The sequence below is a fragment of the Ursus americanus genome, chromosome 36 (assembly GCF_024610735.1).
Source record: "Ursus americanus isolate L20-20 chromosome 36, mUrsAme1.1.p, whole genome shotgun sequence".
Taxonomy (NCBI): Eukaryota; Metazoa; Chordata; class Mammalia; order Carnivora; family Ursidae; genus Ursus; species Ursus americanus.
In genome coordinates, this window is record NC_142162.1 from 1381776 (window position 1) to 1402507 (window position 20732).

General features: G+C 55.0%; 1 protein-coding gene across 2 annotated transcripts; it reads right to left on the reverse strand.

The window, feature by feature from the left end:
- Positions 1-412: 412 nt before the first annotated feature.
- On the reverse strand, positions 413-19712 carry SHF (Src homology 2 domain containing F). Of its 2 annotated transcripts, XM_045812257.2 has the most exons (7): positions 19212-19712; positions 10412-10553; positions 8031-8237; positions 6304-6444; positions 4898-5069; positions 4635-4754; positions 413-1189 (listed from the first exon to the last, which is right to left on the reverse strand). In XM_045812257.2, exons 1-7 carry the CDS (start codon positions 19710-19712, stop codon positions 1003-1005), a joined length of 1470 nt encoding a protein of 489 aa, XP_045668213.1. In that variant the 3' UTR covers positions 413-1002. The 2 variants fall into 2 exon arrangements, with proteins under 2 accessions (XP_045668213.1, XP_045668214.1); XM_045812258.2 differs by lacking the exon at positions 6304-6444.
- Between the last annotated feature and the right edge of the window lie 1020 nt (positions 19713-20732).

Consider the following 20732-nt stretch of genomic DNA (forward strand, 5'->3'; position numbering starts at 1 on the left):
GCGGTCGGCCGCGCCAGCTTTCCCGCCTCTGCGTGTGCGCGGCTTCCGCGTGGCAGGGCCGCCCGCTCCCCCTCTCCTGGCGCGCTGCCTCTTTGTCTCTCCGCGGCTCCCCTCCTCCCAGACGAATGGCTGTTGGCAGGAAATTGGACGCGCTCTTGGGGAGCGGCCCTCGTCGGCGCGGCGGGGAGGGGGCGCCGGGCGGCCGGGCGGCTCCGGGTGCCCCCAGCCCGGGCGGGAGCGGCGGGGGATGTTTTGACATCTCGTCAAGGGAAGGAACTTGATGCTTCGAAAGTGCTTTTCACAGCCGGCTTGTGTCGGCTCCAGAGCTGATTTATAAACAGAATCTGCGCTCGCTTCGCCGCTCCCTCCCCCGACAGCCCGGGGGGCGGCGCTGGAGGCGCGGACGCGGCTGTGCCTGGCAGGACTGGGTTTATTTATTGCATCTGGCCGGGAGCCGGGGCAGCCCGAGCCCTTCCCCTCGTCTCCCCACCCCTGAGGCCATCTCCGTCCTAGGGGGGGGGGGTCTGCCTTCCCCAATCCCCGCACCAGACTCTGAACGGAGCCCGCCGGTGGTTTAGGGGTGGAGGCGGAGAGATGGCCAGGGCGCCCCGCAGGCCCACGTCCTGCCCCGCCCCGCATTGACCCAGGGGGAAGGAGGCGGTGGGGAAGGGGGTCGCCACCTGTGCCCTAGGGGCGGAAAAGGCAGGGAGCTGCGGATCTTAAACTCCTCCGGAGACCAGCGGCTCTGAAGCCCCCTTCCTCCAGGGGCTATCCTCTCTCCCCAGGGATTCCTCTGTCCTCCGCTCCAGACAATCTTTTACTCCAAGGCCCCAGTAGGCCTTCCCGTTTAGAATAAATTAAGGAATCTCCAGGTCCCACTTGATCTCTGGGAGAGGGGAAGAAAGACTTGACAGAACATGTCCCTGGGAAGGGCCACCGCCCTCAGCCAGGGGATGGGCACAGGCCTGGGTCCAGCTTTGTCACAGTGCCCAGGCCTCACATCTACAGAGTCCGAATGGCCACAGGATAGAGCAGGGACATGTGCTCGGCCCCCTTAATGGGCAGCTTGCGGCTGGCGTAGTGGTGCACAATTTCAGGGACGCTGCTGAAGGGTGGGCTGTTCTGGCCCAGCACGTACTTGTGTTCCTTGGTCCGGGACAGCTTCATGTGCATGAAGCCCTGACTGCTCCTGGGAAGAGGAGAGGAGACCCTGGTGAGTAGGGGCCCTCTCCAGTCCCCCTGCCCTCCCCCACCCCCTGCAGCAAATGTGGTTGTTCTGAGCCAGCTGTGTGTGGAGGTGACTAGGGAAGGTGGAGGTCAGTCCAGAAAACAGAGAGGAGGCAGAGGGGATTTTGTGAGTAGGTAACCATAGGCATTGGCTTTGTGGTGAGGGCACTGGGTGTGCCAAGAATGTGTGTGTAGTGAGTGTACAGGGCGTGTGCAGGTGGAGCGACCACTCTCCCTGCCCCAAACCGTGGGATTCAAGCACCAGTGCCCTCCAACCTGTGTGGCCAAAGCTGGTCTACCCTCTCCATCTCTGAGCTGTGGGGGACGACACCGGTGGGGGGCTCCTAGTGACTCATGTGGAGACACAAACATCCTTGGCAAGACAGTGTGTGGACAGATGTGACAACCGAGCGAATCTTGGTTGAGGCTCTCTCTTGCAGAAACCAGGGGAGGGGGTGAGCTAGCTGCTCTGGAAGTCCACCCCAAATCCGGGGAGGCTCAACTGCCTTGTCCTGGGGATATCCCTTTACCCTCCTGCTAACTGGGCCTTGGGCCAAGCCCCCAGCTCCTCTATCCCTTCAGCCTGGGATGACATCATCGGTGAGGCTGTAACTCCATTCCCTCCCTCAGAGAGGAAACGCTCCGCTGCCTCTCCCAGCTCCCTGACACAATCCAGGAAATCCACATTAGTGCCTGGCCCTGCCCACAAGACAAGGACCCTGCTGCTCAGAGCTCTGGCCGGCTCCCAGCTGTCCGGGCACCCTGTCTTAGAGAGAAAGCATGGGGGTGGGGCCCGAGCAAGAACAGTGGCTGCCCAAGCTACCAGGCCTGGTCCACAAGCAAGGAGGAAGCAGTGTTTGGGGGAGCCCTGAAGCCTGAATACTTGTCTCTCCGGGCCAGAGCCTACCTGGGGACAAGTGCAGGGCTCAGAAACTAGTATGGGAAGTAGGACTGGTGAGGGGGGCCCTCATATGAGGTGAGGCTGACAAACCTCATTTTCCTCCCCTGCCTGGGTACAAAGAGGGCTCTGACGGGACCCATTTCACTGGGCCCACAAGTGAAGGAGAGTGGATGACTGAAGAGAGGAAAAAACAGTCCTTTATCACCCACCCTTCCAATTCCTTCTCCCTGCCCCAGGATACTGTGCCCTAAAGCTTGCTGGGGGCCCCAAGCTGTGTGTGTGTGTATATGGGCGGGGGCAGGGGGGTGGTGGGGGCATCCTTCTTCTGTAGGCCTGAGATAATGGCTGAGGCTGACAGTGACCACACAGGCCCTGGGGAAGGGAGCTAAGGGCCTGAGGAAAATGTGCAGTCCCTGGGGGTGGTATAGAGGGGAGGCAGTTAGTAGTCCCCCTCCCCTGTCTGCCCTATGCCCTGGCCCAGGCCCAAAGCTGTGGGCAGCAGCTTGGGCCTTGCTTTCCCTCACCCTCTCACAGTTTGGAGACAACCCCCTAACCACAGTCCACTTGAGATAATCACCTCTCCCCAAAACTACATTATATCTTCTCCTTGAGGGACAGATCTGGCCAAAACGGGCAATAAAGTGGCAACAAGCCTCCATCTGGATAACTGACCTCCTGGGATAAAGTCCCAAGCAGAGTCATTGCCCAACCCTCAGGAGCCTGGGTGGGACTAGCTGGGCCTTAGGGCCAGAGCTGACATGGCTTCTGGAGGAAGCTGTTTAATTACCAGTGAAAGCCCTTCCATTACAGAGAGCAGAGAAACCATAATTGTATTTCAGAGAAGCCATTTATATGCAAACGAGGCTCTGGCGGACAGATGCTGGTGGGGCTAGATCAGCCTGGGCTGAAGCAGCATCCAGGCCTGCCTCCCCCTTTTACTCCCCAGGATAAGGCTGAGCCCCGCCCTGCTCCATTCACCGAGCCAGACCCTTGCTGTCTCAGCCTTGGACTGTTCCAGACTTGATGACTGGTGGAGTGATGCAATGGAATAGTGCGGTTCTTGTAGTCAGACTGAACTGAGCTGGGTCCAAATCCTGCTTTTGGCACTTTATTGCCTGGTGGCCTTGAGCAAGTCACATACCTCTTTGTATTTATTTCTGTTTATAAGAAAGAGATTCATCTTACATGTTGGTACTTGGTTTGGAAAGGGTATATACACTGCTCAGCACACAGTAGATGCTCTTATGACTCTTAACTATTAAAGCAACACACATTCCTAGTGTTATATCAGATTTTTGACAGATGAACTTTTCCTAAATGCTCCTTTGATTTTATGACAATTGCAGAGTTTGAGAGCTGCAAGAAACCTAAGAGGTACCCATCAATGCATTTTGCAAAGGGAGAAACCAAGGCCCAGAGAGGTTACATGATTTGCCTGGGGTCACAAAGCTAGTTTTATTAAGCCCAAGAATAAAATTCAGTTTGTTTGACTATAGACTGGCATTTTCCCATTATCTTTTAGTTGAAGTTCAATAATTATCCTCAAATGTATCTGTTTAATAGTCCCAAATTTCTGTATATTGCATTTGTTTGAAGTGGGGGTATACCTGTATTCTAATGCCCCTGAGAAATGTGGTAGGAGGTGGTACAGATGTCCCAGTAGTGATGGGGGGGTGTGAATGAACACACTATCTGACAGGCTGCCATGTGGGGTGCAGGCTCTATCAGGCAGAACTCCTGGATACCAAGGGGAGGGCTGGCCATTCTGGTAGGAGGCCAATGCCGCTCTGTGAATATCCACTCCCTAGGAGGAAGGCTGATGGGAAGGGAGCACCCTGCCTCCCCCATCTTCCTGGATCCTTTAAAACTCAGTTATCAGCCACTAGCGCCCAGTCAGTCCTCCTGCCCACTTCTTCAGAGTGAACGATAGCTTTGTGTCCACTGCTCCACCCTCCTCCCAGGATCCAGCCTCCACCTCACCCTGTAGAGCCCCTCAGGCAAAGTTCCTATCTCCTTGCCGGTGCTTCAAGAACTTTTGGACTGCCATTAATAAAGATGAAGGTGATAATTTATTTAGCACTTAGCACCATGTTAAGTGCCTCCCATATATTATTTCATTTGATCCTTCCCTATAAGGTAGATATTATTATTCCCCTACTTTATAAGTAAGAACACTGAGGCCCAGAGAGGTTAAGGGGGCCCCAGGGCACACAGCTAGTAAGTGACATAAACTTTTGAACTGGGCACTACAGCTTGACTATTTCCTCTAATGGACTATGAGCTCCTTGAAATCAGGGGAGGAGCCTCAGACTGCTCCAGATCCCTAGGGCCTGGCCCAGAGTCAGCAAATGTTCATGGGGATGGACTTCTCCCCAGCTTGGCTGGGCATGGGGTGAAGCTTGGAGTCTTCTCCTGTCCTGCTGGTTGTCTTCCCATAGATCCTCCTTGGTGCCATCCTGACAAGCTAATCCTGCCTAACGCAGGTAGTTGGCCCACCCCGACTCACTTGAGGGACAGGGAGAAATCATTCTTGCTGGTCTCGCTGTTGCGCACCAGGTAGCTGGCCTCTTTGCATAGCCGGAGCAGGTTCTCGGCATCTGTTCGACTGATGGCCCCGTGGTACCAGCTGAGGACAAGAGAGAGGAAGGGGGCATCTCTGCTGGGTCCCTCGCCGTCCTGGCCCACCCATTCTGGGTGTCCCCTGCAGGCAAGCCAGTGGCAGGAGGGGAAGGGAGGGGAGAGAGACCCCAGCTGGACACAGACACTCACACCTGGTTTTCCAGAGGCAGTGCTGGGTCTGTCCACTCCCCAAGGGGGCTGCTGGGCTCCACGTTTAGGGGCTTGGCTGACTTGGGGTTCCCTGCAGAGAGTCGGGGAGGTAGCCGCCCCTTCTCCTCCCGGCCAGGTGACAGGCAGCTCTTCTCAGATCCTTCAAACTGGGCTGTGGGGAATATACCAGTCATGGACTCTGAGGACCCTAGAGATAGAGCCCTATAGAATAACCAGTGCTCCACCCCCATTTTCTGCCAAAAGGGGTCAAAGGAATGTTCTGGAAGAGTGGGACATGCTCCTGGGCTTGACTGGCTGTGGGGACAGAATCCCGGGTCCACTCCCTGGTTGGGGGTGGGGCGCAGCCCTCCTATGCCACACTGTGCCTACCAGTCCCTACGCTGTGGGAGGAGAGGGGAGAGAAGCAACATGAGAAACCACTTAAATTTCTCCCTCTGGAGCAGCTGCCTGCCTTCCCCTATTCCATTCCCCCTCCTGGTGGCTTCAGCGCTGATAATATTGTTTCTTTCTCCTCCTCAGAGTTCATTACCGTTCTCCATATCACCCTGCCAAGCCATTCTGTAGAAATGACTTATCGATTTGAGAACAATTATCCGATTCCCCTTGGTGCCATCCTGACAGGCTAATCCTGCCCAAAGCCGCCAGCCGGCCCGGCCCACCCCTCCCCCGCCCCCAGGGCTGCTGCCCACAGGCTCCCTGCCCCCACCGGAGACACCCAGCTGAGGCGGCTCTGCCCTCCCAGACCAGGGTAGGCCTGACCACTGAGCCAGCACAAGGGAGGAAGCCAGTGGGTCACATGAGCACAGGCACACACCGACAGGTGATAGAGACCCTCCTTCATCCTGCATTTACAAAATACCCCTCACACTCAGGCACAAATGTACAAACAGGTGTTCACAAACACTTGGCTGCCCATTCTGTACAAAACTGAACAGAGATGAAGTGTTCAGTGCTTCCTTTCTCCTCATTTGGGCTTTTTCTCTCCTTGTAGCACTTTCAGGACCTTACTGTCTCTCAGTCACCAGATGCAAGGACCAGACCCTTCCCTTACCCGAAGGGGTCAGACACTTCCTATGCTAGCATCACCCCCACCTCAAGAGTTACTTGCACTGCCAAAGGATTGGGTCAGGCAAAATACGACACAAAGAAGTGAATTTAAAATAGTGGATTTCTGTGGCACGGTGGGCAAGATATTTAGAAAGGGACTCCTTTAGGAGACACCTTCCCCATACCTTTGGGAGGAAGGAGGAATGTGTATTTTGTCCCTTCTTTCTTCCTCCAGGTTCTCCAAACCCTACCCCACTTCAGCTCTGCTAACTCAAGCCCACGGGGCCTGAGGCGTGAGAGGACATGTCACCCTGGCCAGAAGCTCCCACAGGACCCACCGCTGCCGTCCTCCAGGCTGGGCTCAGGGAGGGGTGAGGCTGGACCGGAGATGTCCCTGTCCCCGTCAGGCAGGGAGGGGCTGCTGTCCAGCTGTCCCACCGGCGGAGGCCAAGGTAGGTCTTTGATGACCTTAATGTCAACTGGAGCCAGTAGCAGCAGGGAGAAGAGACACAGACAGGGACAGAGACAGAGAGAGAGACAGAGAGAGGCAGAGGTTGAGACACCAAAACCCAGAGCCAGGACACAGGATAGCCTAGAAAGGAGGAGGGTCAGAGCAGAGGCAGGGATGGCTTCTGAGGGGGGAGCAGGACTCTCAGAGGGTTGGATGGAGCCACAGTGACCACACCAGGCTGCGTAGTCGAAGGGGGGGAGGCACAGGTAGCAAATAGCCGGAGGCAGAGTCTTGCCCTGCCAGCCGTGTGGGTCCCCTTCACTTGAACCCTCATAAGCCTCCAGGGCCCAAAAGGACCAGGAAAGGAGGAAACGAGGGACAGCGAGCTGCCCTCACCTCCCAGCACCACACCCAGGTTCCCACAGCCTCCTGGCACCCTCAGACTTGCCGCCCTTCCTCCTTTTCCCCACGGCCTGGGAAGCCATGGGCAGTGAGACTGACAGCCCAGCTCCAGACTGTCATGAATACTCCGATGTGGGGGCAGATGTTTTATTGAAATTTACCCCCCACACCCTCAATCCCGAGCCCTGACAATTAAGAGAGGGATGCCACTGGCGGCTGCAGGGCTGCTAACGAGGTTTCCTAATGACGAGCATAGATTTTCCCATTAAGCAATCCAAACAGTATTGATTCTCCAAGGAGACTTCTGGAGATAAACGGTCCATCCTCAATGGTGCATGCTTTACAGGAAACAAATCAGAAACCTGTGGTTTCCTAGTCTGGCTGCCAGGGAGGGGAGGACAGGGCAGAGAGCTGAGTCCGGCTCCAGGATGAGCCGCTTGCCCAAGGAGGGGTGAGGGGGGCCCTGGGAGTGGGGGTGAAGTCAAATGGCATTTATATCCTTTATGTTCTCACCGAATCAAGAACCCAGGAGCTAAAGCACTCTCCAGGCTCTCCAGGCTGTAGCAGCACCCACTCAGACCACCAACACACACCTTCCCAGGTGGGACTCCAGGCCTGGGATAGGCGCTGGGGTGCTTGGTACAGGAGAAACCTAACCCTCATTCAACAAAGGGGATTTCTCACAGCCTCCCTCTCCCCACCAGTTCCTGCTCCTCAGAAATCCCCTCCGGGACACAGGCGTCCCTGGTCTGGCACAGTCTGCTACTGGGAGACACAGCTCTCTGATTCAGGGCTGGGTTCTTGAAAGGTTACACACACAGCCGTTTTCCTTGTCTGGGGTGTTCAATGCCTTCTTTTGTTAAATGTAAGTATTTAACATATGTCACAAGTTTTATCATTTTGTTTGGAATTTCTTTATTTTAAAATAGGCCCTGTCTCCCAAAAGATGGAAGTGGCCTAAGCCTCTTGGCCTCTGAGAGGTGGTGATGCAGGGAGACCCTTCATCTTCCTGTGCCCATTCCCTGACCCTGCACACAGTGCCGCGCCCACACTGCCCAATTCACCAATCTCTGTGATGCACTCAACCGTGCTTCCCTGGAGCCCAGCTGCTGGGCCTCCCCCAACCCCTGGGGTCCACTCCTTTCACTCCCCTGGGCCTGGAGAGCTGTTTAGAGGCCCCAGCAGACCCACCCTCCCCACCCAGGGGCTTACCTGCAAAGGCTTTGGAAATCCGCTCCTTCTTCCACTCCCAGGGCTGGTCATACTCCTCAGGGGGCCTCTCGTCATCTTCTGGTAGCCGGGACTCCCGGGGCCAGGGGGCCCCCTCAACCTCTGGGGTGGTCCCCTCCTCCTCTGGCTCATAGGGTGTGTCATATAGAGGCAGGGGCTGAGCTGCCGTCTCCTTGGAGCTCCGGATCTCTGCCAGGGCAAGGCGGGGGGAAGGTATGAGAGCATCCCTGGCTGCCCTCCTCAGCTCCTCTGGCAGCGCCCTCAGCAACACACCAAGCCTCCTTCAGAAGAGATGCTACTGGCTTTGGGGGCCCAATGGCCAGACATCTGGGGTCCCTTGCCCTTAAAACACCTCTGGGGTTCCAAAAGCATGGGATCCAATGGAGGCAGGGGCAGAGAAGCACCAGAGTGAAAGACAGAAAAAGATCCTTAGGTGGCCAGCAAGGGCTTAGGAAATGAGGCTTACACGTTTTGGAAACTGAGGCAGGGTCCTCTCCTAATCCACCTCCTTTTGGCTACACAGCTCCAATTCTTCCTTTGCATCCCAAGTAGTATCACTTGACAATCAGAAAATCCTTCTTCATAGCCCAGATACTCCTGATCACTCCCTCCTTGAAACTGTCCCCAAGTCATTTTCATGGTTGTCCTCTCCCATCACCCTTGGACTCTTCCCCTGGCCCCTCTCGGTCTCTGTTCCCCCGAACCAGGTCTTAATTCGCCCACATCCTTGCCCAGTCTCATGGCACCCTATACACTTCCAGTTACCATCAAGATCTTTCACTTTAATGTTTCAAACTTGCCACTTTCCCCAGAAGTTCTTCTAGTCAGTTCTGTGATTCCCTTTTTGGGATCGTTGACCCCAGTGAAAATCTAATAAAAGCTATGCGGCTACTCCCCAGAAAAATGTGCAAATCTCCACATACAATTCCAGGGCATTCATGGGCCTCCAAGGGATACACACCCCTCTGATCTAAATAGGGCAGTCACCCTCCCACTTTCTCCTTCTGTCCACTACACTGCTCTCGTCGGTCCTGGCCCCCGTTCACCGTCTAAATTCCATCTGTTCACCACCAGTACCCGATGACTCTTACCCTCGTCTCTCCACATCTAGATTACTACTAGGGTGAACCTCCACTCTCCCGGCTCACGTTTCCATGAGCTCCGTGGAAGAACACTCCTGACCACTCTCTGGCCCCCACCCCTCTCCCAAGGAGGGAGAGCAGCTTATCTGATCACCCGTAGATGCTCGCTCTCTTTCTCAGCTCTGCCTTCTGGCTCTTTCTTCTCCTGGCCCCCGTGAGAGGGCTTACAGCTGTGCCTCATGGCCCAAGCCTGAGTGGGCAAGTTTAACTCTGTGAAGTATTAAGCAGCCCATTGTGGAGACATAGCTAAGTAATGTTCTCCAATCTATTTTATCAGTAATAAAACTGACATTCTTATCTCCATCAGTCTGTTACCTTAATTTGACTTCTCAATGATCTCCAAGCTCAGGAGGGGAAGAAAGCGGTGTTAATTATTGCTCCCTTAAAGCCTCAGCAATTTCCACAACTGCTAACTCGTCTTTCTGATGCCCAGTTCTTCTGGTCTGTTCTGTACACCGCAGCCTCAATAATCCCCTTAAAATGCCATATTTATCCTATTTCTGTCTTGTTCAAGAATTCATATTAGTTTCCCTCCTCTTCTGGAGCAAGTCCAAATGCCTCATTCCAGCCTTTGAGGCCCTTCACTGCCCCTTGTGGCCCCTCTCTTCTTGGCTCCTCAGTATGCCCAACACTAAAACTGCCCCTGAGCAAACCTTCCTTTCATCCTGCCTTGGACTGACTCACCCCTGTCCTCCTCTCGGATCACCCCCATTCACTCTTTCCCTGGATCCTCTCTTGACCTCTGCTCTGCTTCCCAAGACCAGGTCTTATTCATTGCTGTCTGTCCCCACTCCTTGACAGGCTTGCCCTTCTCAAGCCATATGGTTCCAATTGCCATAAAGATGTTTCACTATGACATCACATCATCTCAAGTTCACCACCTTCCCTAAAGTTAGTGATTCTCTTTTTGGGTTCCATGACTCCCAGTCCAACCACTATCCTGCCCTTCCTGACTATCCTAACTCTATCTGCCTGACCTTTGGTCGCATGGCCTTCTCTACCACCTCACATCTCAGGCACCACGAGTCATTGCTCCTTCTCCAAAATGACTCTCTTGAAGGCAGTGGCCAAGGACCCAAGGTGGTCCATGGTGGACCCATGGTCTCCAAGGACCCAGTAAAGGGATCATGGAACCACTCTTAGTCTTGTGGGTCCCAGAGTCTGTTGTGCAAATACCCAGGCTTCAGAAAGCAATCCCCTAGCCCTGACTCCATCACGCACCAGCCATCATCTTTTGGGCCTCATAGGGCTCCATGTAGCCATCATTTTCAGGGACCTTCTCTGGGGCTCCTGAAGCTCCTGCTGGGCCTTCACCAGTCTCCTGAACATCAAATGGGTCCGCGTAGTCTTCGAGGATTGCCAACTGTGGGAAGACAGTGAGGAGAGCAGGCTTCAGACATCTGAGAGACAGCTCTGCTTCTACCCAGATGCTTTGTCCATGGGAGTGAGTCCTGGAGAGAATGTCTTAGACCCAGAGCCCGAGGTATTAAAGGGCAGGCTATGAGCTTGGATGGGGACAAGCTCTGGATCTTCCTCTGCAGAGTTCCCCTACTAGGCTGCCAGCAGAATGGCAGATCTACCTTTTCTGTTACTTTTGTGCCTCTGGGCCATCCCTTAGGTTAAATAGCCAGGATGAAGCTCTGAGCATTAAGGCCTGCCTCAGTCTGGGTCTAGGCAGGGCAATAGAGGTGTTTAACACTAGATGGTTCAACAGAGGGAATTAATTCAGAGAGCTGGTTACAAAGGTGTTGGAGGAATTCAAAGAACAAGTAGGGAATAGCAGGCAACTCAGAGATTAACTCGGTCCATGCCCACAAGTTCAATCCCAGATGCTGAACAAAGAAAAATTTGCTGACCAGCAAGAAAAGAAAAGCCAACTACTCACTTTATGGCACAGCTCTGCTGGTTTATCCTCAGAACATTCATCAGCATGTCATATGCGTATTATTATATTCATTTTAAGGAAATGGAGGCTCAGGGCAGGTAGGGAACAACGTGCCCAAGACCATTCCACATAAGTGGAGGAACCCAATTGGAACTTGTGTCCTTTGTGCAATATTATGCTGCCAACCTGCCCCCGTGGGGATCTTGGCCATTCTGGGAGAGAGACCACCTTAGGACAGCCCTGAAGAAAGCCAGGGTTTGGGCTCTGCTGAAATCCCCTGGTTCCTGGAGGACAAGAACAGGAAAGGCGTAGCCTTGACCCTCCACATCCCACACTGCCCCTTTCTCCCTCACAAGTGGTTCATGACCAACCCTCTGTCCCTGCTCCAGTCAAGGCAGAGCGACCTGTAAGCCACACACCCTGAGGAAGAGCTCAAGGTGCTCAGGGTGGGGTGCAGCTGAGGACAATAGAGCCTTTCTCCAAGCTGGGCACAGGCTCCTCGAAGGGGGGAGGCCAAGGTGGAGACAGAGCCCAGCCCACCCAGGGCTGCCAGCACCTCGGGGGAAGCACCACACACTGAGTTGACAGGCATTGACAGGAGGTGGCTCTGGGGCCTGCGGCACAAGGAGGGGCCACTCCTACCTCTTCTCCATTCTTGGTGGAGGCTTGGGGTCTGGGCCAGATCAGGATTGTGGGAGCCAATTGAGCAGGGAGGCTATGAGGGCTGATTGCCTGTCCACCACAGAGACTCCTCCTGCATGTTTTTTGAGCCTCCCCGCCGAGTCCCTCTAGGGGTCTCTGAAGCACATCCCAACAACTCCTACCATCTCCCCTTCAGTTCTTCAGCTCCCACCATGTTCCACCTTGTTCCACCCAAGTCCCCAGCTCCTTCATTTCCCTAAATCTCTACCTGCTTCTGAGAAGACCACCACCATCTCAGGTCATACCATCCCCACCATCAGATCATCCACTAGCCTAGAGTTCTTTGTTGTTTCTGTTTCTCCAGCTCTAATAAGCACCTGGCTCACAGTAGGTACTAGAAAACTGTTTCTACTAGATCACTGCCTATCTCCCGTTGGAGCCCTCCACCCCTAGTCCTCTTTGCTCCAGGAAGCAGAGAAAAGAAACCCACTCCCACCCCAAGCTGCTTCCTCCCAGGCCAACTAGCACCCACAGCCCCACCCACCAGACCAAGGGGGCTCTGGAGTTGGCAGCTGGCACTCAGACCCACGCTCCTATGTGGCAGCTACTTAACAGTAACTGAATCAATGTGCGTGCTATCCTTAAAATGGTGTAATGCCCGCAAGAAAAAGTCCAAAGTTAGGGGGATTTAAAGAGTCCACTTTCCTCTTCGGTTTCTCCCTACGCACCTCTGTTACCTGCAAGTTCTGTGCTGTGTCTTACCAAAAAACCTTTCTGTCTGCCTGGATTAGATGATTTTCTTTCTTCAGAAAGGTGCCTCTGTGCTGGGCTATTATTACACTGTGTAGCAAATACTTGCTTTATCATCTGTCTTCCTGTAGATCACGAGCTTCCTGAGGGTAGGAACCACGTTTACTGCTAAATTCTCAGTGCCTAAAAGGGCTCACTAATTGTTAAATTAGTTCACATAAAGCAGGAAGAATGGACAAAGGAAGCACTTTTCCTTGTTTATTCATAAGAGAAAGCATCATGAATCCAGCGGGGGATGGGGAAGCACTAAGTCCCGGGAAGCTGCTCAGTGAGAAGTGCCTGGCCCAAGCCCCAGTCCCCCCAACTCTACAGAGCCCCCACTCCCCTAGCCCTTCCCTCACCAAGCCAGTGCCCTTCCCACTGGAGTCCCAGGCTGGACTTGAGCTGTGACCCCTCCCAGGCCCAGCACGGGCCTTCCTAGGGCTAGCCCACGGTGCCTGTGGGCAACCAGGTGGCAGCTCTGTGGGCAGCTCAATGGCTCCTCTGTTCCATCCCTGACTCCACACCCTGCTCCAGGAAACCCTAGCCCCCCGCCCTGGGCGGGTCACCCAGAGGAGCCACCCACAGGGCCGGGAGTCAGGAGCAGAAGCAGAAACACCTGCTGGGAAGGTTGGCAAGAAGGGTACCCACCCTGGGCACATAGGATCCCTGTCAGAGGCCAGGGCTGCCTTCCCAGTGGTTTCTAGGTCACGTGAGGAGGCGAAACTGCTCTGTGGGGGAAAGCTGCTTCTGCAGGCTTCTGACACCTTTGCTCTATCCTGATTTATTTTGTTTATGGGACCTTTACCTGACTGTTCTACTCACTGTTGTATACCACCTCCATCACAGGGCCTGGCACAGGGTAGGCGCTCAGTGCACATTTACTCGATGCTCCAAAGGTCTCCCTCTCCTCAGACTCTATCTTCTGGAGTGACACAGACTCTCAGATCCCCATTCACCCCAACTCTGACCACTCTGGCAGACCAGTAGCTGCTGTGGGAGCAGGCTGTCAGGAGAACCAACATTTGAATGGGGAGCAAAGCCTCTGGTTCAAGGGCAAAAAGGAAGAAATGGCAGGGAAGGCACCTAAAACCAGAGCTAATATTTAGGCAAACCCTCTGGTAGACAGAACGCTACTGAAAGGCTGAAATACTTCCAAACTAGTAGGCAAGTAGCTGCTGCTCAGAGGTCCCCTTGTCCCCACGCCTCCTGTCAACCAGATCCCCTCCCTCCTGCCATCTAGCAGGCTCCAGACCTGGCTCTTGTGCCTGTTCCAACTGGGCAGTGCCCCTCCCAGAGCAGCTGTCCTGCTTTGACTCTCCTTCCTGCCTCAGCCTCTCCTGAGATAGCTGGCAGGCCCACCATCTGGCATGACCTTCCGCTCTGCAGCTGGGCCCTGCTGGAGTTCCTGACCCCACCCATGGGGCTTGCCAGTCCAAGGGGAGCTAGAAGGGGGCACATGTTACAGGATTTGGGCTCTGCAAGGTCCCCAAAGTCTACCCCTGCCCCTTTCCTCCATGTCTTCAGTTGACATTGAATGTCTGGAAGCCTCCGGTTTTTCACCTGTAGAATGGGGATGGTATTAGTACCTGTCTCATAGGATTGGGAAGAGGACAATGAATGTTAAAGTCCTTAGTTTGGAGGCTAGAATGGAGTCAGTGCTCGATAGATGTTAGCCCTGCTGCTGATCTCTTCTATTCAGACACTAAAGCCCAGAGTTTAGGTGCTTGACAGGGTACACAGACGGCATCAATAGAGACAAAACTGCGACCCAGGTCTCCTGACTCTCAGTGCCTTGTTCCCAAGACAACTTGGGAAATGTAGCATCTTCTCTCCTCTACTTGTAGATTTAAAATACACTTTAGCATGTTAAAGGCTCTGAGAAATCAGGTAGCAAAGAGAGCTGTCTAATTTTGTTTAACTCGGCATTTCTCCAAAGTATTTAACCGTGAAATCCTTTTTCTGCGGAAAGTCTGTCAGTTTGGGAAATGGTATACTATTTACCTTTCCCAAGATCAAAGTTTTTGCACCCTCTGTTCCCACTTACTGCAACACCCTTCCCAATTTTATCTGCCATGGAAACTCATTCACATGAAACAAATTTATTATCATCTTTTTCTAAGTACGAAGAGATGTCATGCTTGTAAGACATTTGAACATCACAGACACACAATGGACGTCGACAACCCTTTTAAGGTGTGTCTGGGGCCACCTCAGGCCTGGGTGGCTAGTGTTGGCGTTCAGGTTCAGGAAATGGTGAACTCAGCACGGGATGCACTCTTCATTCCTTCTCTGAGTCTCCTTCCTGTGCTCGGTGAACACCTCCCATCTCCTGTCTGCAGGGCTCCCCGAAGGTGCCATGGTCCCATGGCACGGTGTCGGCAGCCAGTCTGCCGTTAGGCTGTCTCCTACTTACTAGCTGTGAAACCATGCAAATGTGATCCAACACTCCTGTGCTTCAGTCTCCCTATATATCACCTGGGGATAATAACAGAATCTTCCTCATAGGGTTGTTGTCAGAAGCTACTGGTCTAAAACATATCAGCTGCTTCAAAATGGTACCAGGCACACGGTAGGTATTAGGTAATTGTCTGCCATTATATCACTAAAGACGAAAAGACCAAATTTCTGGGTCCTCCAGGAGCTCACAGTGACAGCCACAAAGCAAACTCCAAAAGAGTGAAGCACCTTGAGGTGCTGTGAAGCCCCGGGGCTGTGCCCCAGACTCTGGAGGCAACGCACGCTCACTGCATGCAGGGACTGGGCTCCCCCTCTGCTCTCACATGAATAGCGTCCCACTGGTTCTGCGGGGAGGGCAAGCTGCAGGGGGCAGCAGCTACCCTTCCAAGCCCCAGGCCCCAGCCAGCTGCTCCCACCCATGTTCCCCAGCGCCCTAGCCATTCCCAGCTCCCAACAGGTGGAGTTCCAGGGCTGACTGAGGTGTCGCTGAGTCACTGACCAAGCCAACAAGCTACAGATGCCTTCCCAAAAGAAAGCCACAGCGTGAGAAGGCGGCAGTGGGAAGAGTGGACGGGCCTGCCATAAAATCCCCTGGTAGCCGCAGGCCTCAGCAGTAGCCCCCCAACCCCGGCAAAGCACCAATGGCAGCAAAGATGGCCAGCCCAGGCCCCAAAGGGTTAAGAGATCTAACCAGTCCACAAAGGTCCCTTTCTGGGACCCTTCTCTTTTCCTCCCTCTGCCTCCCTCGGAGGACATGTGCAAAATAAACAGATCAGAACTCCAGATTCAGTGGCAGTCATAAGAAGAAAAATTAAAGCAAGAACAAACAAACTCAAAAAAGGCAAGGACCAAGTCTTCTAGGTGGTGAGTCCCTTTCAGCGCCCAGGCCAGTGTCACTTAATGCTATAGAAATCCTGGCACAATCCTGCAGAGCCCTGCCCCTACTTGCCCTCCTGACCCTGAGGCAGAGATGTCTTGTTTGACTTCAGACACCCTCAATGTCTCCTTCCCTTTCCTCCTTCTTCCTTTCTTTTCACTTGTTTCCAAATTTGGGCCTGGAGGATCCAAGTCCACGTGGACACCATGTATGAGGTGTATCTATTTTTTAAAGTTCTTGATATTTTGGGCCCTATGAACCCCTGTGAGAATCTGGGAGCTCTAAGCCTTTTCCCAGAAAAATGCTCATGCACCCAAATATTTGCACACAATTTCTGGAGCTTCATGAACCCCAGAAGCCTCTCCATGAGCTAAGAACAAGAGCCCTAGTTTCAGTGCATACAGGGTGCCTGTCTTATTGTTCACATCATCTCTTTCTCTGCCTCTCTGTCTCACACACACACACACACACACACACACACACACACACACATCTTGGCAGGATAGAGGCAAAGGACACACTGCGCAGATGGTCACAGGCAGCTCAAAGCTTCATCCAATTAGGGCCCCTTCCCCGTCCCCCTTTCCTAATTAGATCAGGTTTTTCCTGTTGAAGATCTGAGAAAAGGGAGCAAAGCAAGGAAGGCTCCGTTCTCTCACCCCTCTGCCCAAAGTGTGGCCTGGAGGCCAGACAGGGCCCAGCACCATGAGGGAGTTCTTCCTATGGCCAGATGGCGAGGCCCTGCCTGCCTGGTTCAGGGTGCGGCTCCTGCTGCTCCCACACCTGCCCTGCCAGTCCTGCCCAGATGGCCACCCTTGCCCCCTTGCCAAATGCAGCAGTGGGTCTCAGGGAGGGCCAGTAGCCAGAGCCCTGCATGGGGAGGTCCTCTCAGGGCCCTGTCTAAATCCCCATTCTTTCCTGCCCCCCACATTCACTTTCCACAGGGCTCATTTCTCCTCAATCTTCTCATTACAGAAGTATTTCCACCCATTTCATCAAACCTCACAACCCAGGCCCTCTCACAGGGTTCTGACCCACCCACCAGCTACTGGGCTCCAGAAGAAGAAGGAAAGTGGGCCAGCCTAAGGCACATCCTGGTCTACAGTCCCTATCTCACCTCAGGAAGTGACCCCAAAGCAAAAAGCCAAGAAGACCCACATGGCTGAGAGGAGAGAAACAGAGAATTGGGACAAAACACTTCACAGAACAGAAACTCCAGCTCAGTGGGCCAGCTCACCATTCAGGCACAGCAACTTGGGTTTAGGATAAGGGGCTAAGGTACCTAGCCTGGACTCTTCCTAAGGGAAGACTCTGGGATTCCCCCAAACTCTGCTCCTAAACGAGTGGAGCGGCTCTCTCTCAATGGTGGGAGGCTCCAGGTCAGGGCCCGCAGAGACAATGTCCCTGCCCCTGAGCCAGTTTGGATGGCGTCCTGGATCCTTCTCATCACACCCACTGAAGAAACCACAGATTGTGTAGCTCCTGGGAGATCCTGCTGGATTTCATTCCTGTCCCTGCAGCTGACAAAGAGTCAGACACCTCTTGGCCCCTAAGGTCTGAACAGCCCACAGATCACAGAGCTGACCCAGGTTGAGGCGTGGATGCCCTCGGTGAGAAGAGGCTGTGGATCACCCACAGTCATGTGGATGCAGCCCCTTCCTTGGGAGTCTCTGTGGGGAAATGTACAAAAGGGAGCTGTAGTTAAGGGAGTCTCTGACCTTCGGGTCACCCTAGCAATGGACAGTCATCATTCAATGGACGTATTTCACTCACCCCTTTTTATGCTAAGCATGTCAGGCACTTGGGAAATACAGACATGAGGAGGACAACGGTCCTTGTCCTAGAGGAGCCCATGGCTTGGGGGGCAGCCTGTTAGGCCATTCCAAGACTGCAGAGAAGAAGGCCAGGGATAGCTCAGGCCCATGTGCCAATGGGCAGTGGTCAGGGAGAGGACACTAACTGGTCAATAGTAAGAACAAGGCCTAATAATGCTCCCTCTGCCTCACTGCTGCCACCACCATCACATCACCCAACAGTGGGGGACAATGAGGAAGGAGAGGAGCTGAAGGACGTGATGAAAGCACAGTCTCCTTCGGCAGGCTAAGGATCCTGGCTCAGGATGGGCAGTCATGCCCCATGGCAGGAACTAGGGGATAAATAATTCGCATTCCTGAGGCTTCTGCTCTGACCTTAACACATTTCTCTATACAGGAAATCGGGCGAACGGCTCTCTCTCCACTGAAAGCCTCAACACTGGAGCCAATGGATTCAGACAGCAACTTTGCTCTCCCATCAAAAACAACTGTGTTCTCTGCTGAGGAAAGGGATTAAGCCCCAGGGCTGAGCTTCCAGGGATGTGTGAGGAGGAGACAACAGAGCCAGGGCAGCCCACAGAGTCACTGTAATGGAATTTAGGACTAGAGGGACCTGGAGATGGCCTTCAGCTATCAAGGAGGGATAAGGCTGAAATGGGGTTGGGCAAGGGATGGCTTCTCCACCAAGGGCCTCTGAGGCACAGTGGATGTTCTCCAGAACAGTGAATGCCCAGCTTTCCCTTCATCCCACACTTCAGGTCCCCCAAAGGCTTTAGCCTCCCTCAGAAGGCTTTAGCCTCTCCTTCCAGGAAAGAGACAAGTGGGCTCAGCCGCTCAGCCCCTTCTGGGCAACAGGTTCTAAGCACTGACTGCCCCCATACCTGGGGGGACAAGGGCAGTACTGCAGGAGTGGGCCTGCCTGGACCTCAGTGGTCAGTATCCTTGGTGAAGAGCTACACACTGCTTGTTCTGGCTTCCTGAGAACAACAGTCCATGTGGCTCCCGTACCACTGGGTAAGGCAAAGGCCAGGTCTTGCTGAATCCACAGGGAGAAACCCCAGCCCTCACCTCCTTCCTGGGGCTCCAGCACCTGCAAGGATGCTTGGCCTCCCGGAGGAGGCGGAATGGAGCTTAGTGCTAGATCAAAGGGCAGGGAGCTACTGCTCCCGGAGGGCAGAAAGGCCATAAACTGGCGTGGGGTGGGGGGTGCTCAAATACCGTTAGAAGTAAGCTCGCTGATTAGGCCCCGGGAGGAGGCGGAGGACTGAGATGAGGAGAGGAGAGCCCGTGAGGAAGAGGGTCACTAGTCCTGGGGCGATAACAGGGACAGAAGCAGAGTTTGGGGCGCACGTCCCAGATTAGTCGGTCGAGAAATTGAACAAAGGTGGATGAAGGCTCCGAGTCCCCGGGTCAAGGATTAAGATCTTGTCCGCCAGGAACCGTGACATTGAGGGGCCCAGGCCCGCCCCGGTCAGGCCACCTTTGTCTCTCTTGAAAGCCCCAGACCTCCTACCACCTTTCCTCCCGGCCACCCCCGCCCGGCGCAGCACTTACCCTGTCGCTGCTGGCTGGGGGTCCAGAGATCCGTTCCTCGGGAGGGGGCGCTGGGGGGCCAGGGGTCTCAACCCGAATAAGGCGGTGGGGAGGCGAGCCGTGGCGCGGGGGCGGCGTGGGGCCGGGGACGGCGGGGGTGGCTGGGGCAGCAGCGGCGCTGGACGGCCCCCCAGAGTAAGGGTCTTCGAAGTCGCGCTCCCTCTGCAGCCGGTAGGCGGCCAGGATGTCCGGGGGTGGCGCAGGGGGCGCGGCCGGGGAGGGTGCGGGGGGACGGTAGTCCGGCTCCGGGGGCGCCGGCTTGCCCCCACCTCCGCCGCCGCCCCCCCCGCGGAAGCCCAGGTGCTCTCGGAGCCACTTGGCCACTCCGCCACTGCCGCCCCCTCCAGGGCCGGCTCCCGCTCCCCCGGCGCCCCGGCGCGATCCCCCCGGGCCGCTCCCCGCGCTCGCCTGCGCCCGCTGCCCCGGGCCGGAGCCCGCCGGAGGAGCTCCGCTCAGTAACATGGGGCCAGCCAGACTGAGCGAGGGGAGCTCAGTGGCCGGGCGGGGGCGGAGCTCCGCCGGGCGGCAGGAGGGGGCGGGGCTCGTCAGTAACAAGGGAGGGGCGGGGTTCCTCTCCCTATTGGGGTCTCCCTCCCCCCTCCAGGGAAGAGAAGAAGGGGTGCGGGTTTCCAGCCAGTGTGGACGCACGAGAAGTAAGTGGGCGACCCCAAGGCAGGGGACGAATCCTGGGCTGAAGGTGAATCCTCCACGTGTCCCCACACGTGCCCCTGTGGGGGCGCACCTGTCTCCATCTGTTCCCCCTCCCCAGCTCGCAGCTCACGCGCGGCGCCTCAGACTCCTGGGTTCCCAGCCCTTGGACGCTCCCGTCCCTCCCCTCCCTTCCCCCAAGGCCTCCTAACTGGGAAATATCCCAAGAAAAAGCTTGGGAGGGCGAGAGAAGGGGCGGTTCCGTAAGATGTGTCTAACAATCCCCTCTCTTCTGTGTACCATGGGAGCCCCACCTACCTCCTCCCATCCAACTGCTCCCACTGCATTGCTTCCCAACCCAGGCACATCACAGATAATCAACTCCCTAGTGACACCCACTTCTCCCGTGTCGTTTCCACACACGCCCTCCTCACATGCAAACAGCCCTCACACGAACGCCTCCCACCCACCGGCACAGCCTCTAGGAGCAGCCCCCCCCCCCGCCCCCGGCCCTGACGGCAGCGTGCACACACGCAGAAATCCCTTCAAGTCAAATCCCAGGTTTCATTGTCAGTCAGATTAGTGACAGAATAGAAACAGACAAGTCAATAAATCCAGTCTAGCAACAGTTCCAGCGTTGTCTATCACAAACCCCTTATCCTCTCGAGGCTCGGATGCTCAAGCGGTAGGCATTTTTGTCTTAGAAATAAAGCCAGTTTCTCCGCAGAAGTAATGTAGCCCTGAAGCAAACGCCAACATTTGCTTTTGGCTCTGCTGGGAAGGTAGCAGCTTCACCTCATCATCATCCCCCCCAGGCAATGCCTCAGAGTCTAT